This window comes from Ceratosolen solmsi, unplaced genomic scaffold (genome assembly GCF_000503995.2).
Source record: "Ceratosolen solmsi marchali unplaced genomic scaffold, CerSol_1.0 scaffold1, whole genome shotgun sequence".
NCBI lineage: Eukaryota > Metazoa > Arthropoda > Insecta > Hymenoptera > Agaonidae > Ceratosolen > Ceratosolen solmsi.
In genome coordinates this window covers 13559242-13565323 of record NW_011948415.1, presented here as the reverse complement: position 1 = coordinate 13565323, position 6082 = coordinate 13559242, and the positions used below count along the sequence as shown (strand labels likewise).

The window sequence follows — 6082 nt, the reverse complement described above, 5'->3', positions numbered from 1 at the left end:
CCAGCCCCAAGCACCCCCAACCGTCCCGCAAAACTACTGATTTATCGGAACGAGGTGTATCTGCCAGTCAATGGGTTTGCGTATTGTTTGAGGAAGGGGCCGCACGAATATACTTTGTGTTCGAATAGTGACATTTCACGCTTTAATGGCTTGCTTTTGTATGCTAACGGCCAAAGAGCCTCGATTATAATTGCCGGGTTAATTTAAGAATATTAATGGTGGCGCTTTATCAATTTATATGTTTTTATTATAAACGGTAAATTTGTAGATTCGTTCTCAGTTAGGACAGCCATTGCCGTCAATTATAATTATGGACTGCGTTCCATTTGACAATTTATAAGCACATTATTATTAATTTAATCGATTCTTTAATGCATTGCGATTTTTCATTTATTTATTTATTTATTTTATTTTTATTTTAACGAAAACTCATTGGTAATCAATAAATCGACGAAATATTTATTTAACGTAAAAACTTTAACCTCACCTTAAATACTTAAGGCTTCATAATGTTTCTTGAGCTAATGATCATGAAGTTATTCAAAATTCTCCCGAATATACTATAAAAATGTAATAAAAATGAGAATAATAGTTATTTAACTTATTAAAGCTTATTAAAGCGTATTATTGATTGCATTATTGTTGATTCGATTCTCTATTCACTGCTGCGAATCAAAAGCTAATTGACATTTCTCTTTCTCTAGTCGTAATTAAGGAAGCAGAAAAAGAGCTTATTTTATCTCTTAAAAAGTTATTAAGCGGATTTTTTTCTTCCTGAAGTTAAATTGAATTTTAGCGTTATTCAATGGTAATCGGAATTTTAACAATTTAACAATAATTATAAGAACTAAAAAGTCCTCGTCTCCTTGCTCATAACTATTTGTAATTCTCGACATTAATATTTAGATGAACATTATTTTTTTTAATCACCTATTAACACTTTTAACCATTAACATTCGATTTATCCGCAGTCATACCTCATGAGCTTCTACTTTTTACTAATGAGAGAATAACTATTTCGTTTTATAATAAAATCTCATCTATTCATAATGATCATAAAGATGTCACGTGTATAACTTGTGCTCTGAAATCACTATTAAGCACTATTATAAAATATAATGGAATTCTTTACAAGATTTACCATTTGCTTGAAAATTTATAAAGAATAGAAAATAGCTTTATATAATTCAAAATAATAATCTCTTTTTTTTCTTTTTCATATTCGTTTTTTTTTTTCGTTTTTTTTTTTTTGCAACTTATAAAATGTAAAAATGTAATCATACATTTTGCAATTGATACGTCGATACATTTGTCTCCTTCGCGAACACGAAGAATCCAGACGTTTCGAATAAACACACAAGTTGAACTTTAACAGAGCTAGTAATAGAATAATCCTCATTGGCAATTATGCAAAATGTCGAGGTCCTCTGATAAAAATGTAGACTAGAATTATGCGTCCGGTGGTATGCCGTCGTAAACGAGACACGTAGCTGAAAATACTTTTAGGGCATATGGAATAAGCCGTGGCTGCGTGTCCCTTATTCGTTGGGAAATTAATTATTTGCCTGTGTGTGAGCGCGCGCGCGCGTCTGTGCTCCAGTTGCTTACAAGCATGAGTAATATATTTTGCCATACGGTGCATGCGGGTCCAAAAATTGAAATGTCACGTGCAAGATTTTATATAGGATCACCTACTTCGATATAACTCCATTTAAGCGTGAGAATGGAAAATTTAATTATCGTAGTTGTATATACGCTAAGTGTAAAACTACATTTTTATAAATATTTAAATCTCTTATAATGTTTGAATTAACGCAAACTTTTTGTTTTTATGTTAGTAATGAATAATCAATTTGTTAACTAAATATATATATATGTATATATACATATATATATAAATATATAATATTAATAATGTTGAAAAATCGAAGGAAATTTTTAAAAGTTATTCGTTATAAATTTATGAAGAAAAAAAAAATCAATTTCGAACTTTCAACCCTTTTTTTATATTTTATATTTTGATTCGTTACATTCGCTCTGTTTCCATTGTAGTTTATTTTGTTTTTTTTCTGTTTTTTTTTTGTGTTTTATAAAATTACTAGTGTATTCCAAATAGAAGAAAAGAGATACAATCATTAATCTTTATTTTGTCACTTGGAAGCTTCAATTGGCGTCAATATCCTTCTAAAGACGCAACGATTTAAGACACAATTAAGTTTTCTAACATTTAACATCAATGAAAAATGACGCTTAAAAACCCGAAAGATAAGGTTAGAAAGTTATTGAGTGAAAAAAGTTAAAATTAACTGTATTTGAAAGCAGTTGTTGATATGTTATTCATTAAATTTCTACGAATTATATTGTTAGAATACAAAATACAACAATGTATGTCTGAAAGTATTCAATTAATTTAAAATGCGTGTAATGGTCATTGCATTAAAATTATCGTTAATCATTATACACGATTGTATGTTTCGGATAAATAAAGAAATAATTTTTCATTAATAATTACAACGAATTATTGCAATTAAATATCTTAACATCTGCGTGTATTATCTACTTTCATATTTCATTCTAATTTATGTAAATGATTGAAACAAATGAATTTGGAGTAAGAATATTTTACATCATCTTACTCTACCTTTGTATATCCAATACATTCACCCATTACAACAATCTAAACAACTATTGCGATATATTCTTTTTTCTACTTTATCGTAATGATATTCATAGTAAATTATTATTAATGCTAATAATTTTATATGGTTTCACATTCAAATTTCATACTTCAAAATAATACGAAAAAGTCGGTGAAACGAAAGGTTTAGTAGGCGCACGGCTAATAAATTTTTTATTGTTAATCAATAAATTCCGAATCCTAAATTCATGTTATGTCAGTGAATTTGGATTGTTGTTTAAACCAATTTTTTTTCATTTCATATATTCTGCCATTGTTAAATTAGGGAAATACGTATAAGTACGCCACAACTCATTCGCATATGAATTATTATAGCCATTGATGCATAAAAACTAAATATTTCACAATAAGAGTAGATTTAAATTAATCGTCCTAATTATAAATATCTTTTAATAATAATAATAATAATAATAATAATAATAATAATAATAATAATATAAGTTAAAATAAGATAGATTCTTGAATAATAATTTCCATTAATTAATCATTTTTATAACAGTCGTAGAAGTATCATTTTAGTCAATAGCAGCAAATATTTATTATTCTATTATGAAGTAGTAAATTTGATTATAGACGTGATTATTATTTTACGGTCAATGATATAAAGTAAGTTGAAAGGTAGCTTTAAAGATAAATATTTTCCTCGACGGTACACAATCTTTATTGCGATAGAAAAGTTCCGGTATACCCCACCCCCCATGCAACGAAAATATTGAAGATTTGATATTTGAAAGGAGAAGCTTATTTTATTTATGGAATTTTTAAAGATATATGTGTTAAAAGACAAAACTAAAGAAAAACATTTATGCTTAAAAAGAAAAAATTAAATAAAAATATTTACTTCTGTTTTACTGCAAAGCTATAATGTAGAATAGTCGATGCATCAATTTACTCGAACGTAATCAATATAATTACATAGCAATATTCTCCATCCAATAATATTTAAATCAATAACTTGATTTTTTTTTTTTTTTTTTTTTTATTTAAAAAAACAGCCAATTGAATTATCTTTATCCTCGCTATTCCTAGTTATTCCTTTTATCTCCTAACCATGTATAATATTCATTATTTATTTATTTAATGGTTTGTTTATTCACTGTGGTACAACCATCATAGTTTATCGATGCAGCTGCAATTAGCCGAATCGCAGCTGCGATATAGTGACGTAAAAATGATTAATTTTTTCTCATCTCGAAAGGAATCACTGATTTATTACGCATATATTACCGCTAATCAACTTTACCGCCAATCGGCATATTCCAAACAAAAACGTCGACTTCCGTTCGAATTTCACACTCCCATTTTCACAGCTATGCAAAGAAAACCAGAGGCTATTACATCAATATAATATATTATGTAAAAACAAATAAATCATCGGTAGTACGCAATCACTTCAATGGCCCATTAACATAATAGTGGGAGGAGGTAACGTTGAGTTCGTTACGTGAACAACATCTGCGCATAAACCGTCCGATTACAGCCTTGATTGCTTTAATTCTTCTAACCCATTCATCCGGCACTCACATTGACTCACTATTGATATGCATTCGTACGTCGGACTTACATATCGTCGGACGTAACAGCACCGCAATACGTCACCTACCCTGGCACGCGCGCTTTATTTCAATTGGTAATCCGATTAGTCGAACGCCCGTGAGGACGGACATAAGCCTATACGATTTCCCGCTCGCATAATCCCGGCCATCTCTCTCTCTCTCTCTCTCTCTCTCTCTCTCTCTCTCTCTCTCTCTGTGTGTGTCTGTCTCTCGCTCGCTCCATAACCGACTAAACCTCCATGGCCATAGAACGCGCAGAGCATCGTGAAAAGGGATGGGAAACGCGGTCCCCGGGCCGGCTGCCTCGATCGCACCCCGACAATAACGCTCGACTGGGCCACTTCCCCGGCCCTACATGCCTTCCAATAAATTGTCCGCTTCGCGTTGCTTACCAACCGCCTCCGCTTTGCGCTTTCGACCGCGCTTTCAATCGTGCTTTCAATCGCGCTTTGTTACGTCTATAATGGCGGTAGACTTCGCCTAGCCGATTAAAATGCGGAATAATGGAGCTTGTAGCGCGAGCCTTTCCAAACCTGACACGTTGCGTGTTCCCAGGGACAGGGTATCCTCACGCCTAATGTCTCCCATTCGCCACTACTCACTACACAATCCTCCGACCTCCACGCTCTAGCGCTACTCCGCGGTCATTTATATCAATCCGCAATTGCGTCAGATCAATCCGTACACGAGAGCTTTCGAACCTCGTAAATTTCATCAACGTCGCTCGGTGAACGCTCTCTTTCTTAATGGGCGAGCGAATCAAATGTCGCATCGCACTTGAAAAGCTCGGGTATACCATCCATTCATATGGTAAGAGCGATATTGCCGCTTGACAGGTCGTATTGTCGAAGAGAATCTATAAATTATATTGGCATGCATGTAGCCAACGACAGAGGGAGAACTTGATATTATTGATAATGTGGAGCTGGCAATGGAACGGGTCGCTTTGGCGAAAGAATGGCTGCTTCCTTATTTAAAGAGGAGTCGCAGTGATTTCTTTCTTGGCGGGCAAAAGGGAATGTAGGCGGTATCTTTTCATATAATCATTCCTTTCTCGCGTGTTAAATCTTTAATGAGTGAAAAAGAAAAAGAAGAAAATGTTATCATAACGATCGTAAAATCAAAGGACATTTTGAATTATATATTTACGAATTGCAATTGATAAAATGATTAAATCTACAAATTTATATAAAACCCTATGCATAAGTATCGACATATAAGCATAAACATTTATACGTATATGTTTATATATATATATATATATATATATATATATATATATATATATGTATATAACGAATCGTAAAATTTATGAAAATTACGGGCACGTTATATCATTTCTATGCCTTTTTACAATATTGGTTGTTAATAAAAAAAAATATCGGCTAATCCATAGTTGCCGCTAAGCGCACCGTCAAACTCACCTATACGAATCCTCTATTCAAAGTCACAACTTCCGGCCAATAATAATGATTCGTCATTTGGATCCTTAACGCAATATGAATGCTACGCATTGCAGGCGCACCGGACAAATTGTGGGGTCGAAATCCGGACTACCCGGGCCATCGGCAGCACAACCGGCCAGCGATCACTGGTACTACCGCGAGGACGACACCGAGAACTCGGCCAACGACAGCGAGCACGAGCCCGACTAGAACGTCGACGACGGCCACTACGAGGAGAATGACTACGACGACTACGACGACCACGTCCACGACTACGACAACGACGACTACCACGACGACTACCCAGCGACCCTGGCGAACGCGACCTCGGGAGCCAACAACCCGCGAACGTCCCTACCGGCCAAATCACTACCCGGAAGAGC

General features: G+C 33.8%; 1 protein-coding gene across 1 annotated transcript in view; it reads left to right on the top strand.

Moving 5' to 3' along the window:
• The window catches only part of Mmp2 (Matrix metalloproteinase 2), a 263189-nt gene that overhangs the window by 254287 nt on the left and 2820 nt on the right, over positions 1 to 6082 (top strand). The window contains 1 exon segment of the mRNA XM_011508124.1: positions 5774 to 6082. This exon segment is cut by the window's right edge and continues 12 nt beyond it. Coding sequence (XP_011506426.1) covers positions 5774 to 6082 — 309 coding nt within the window.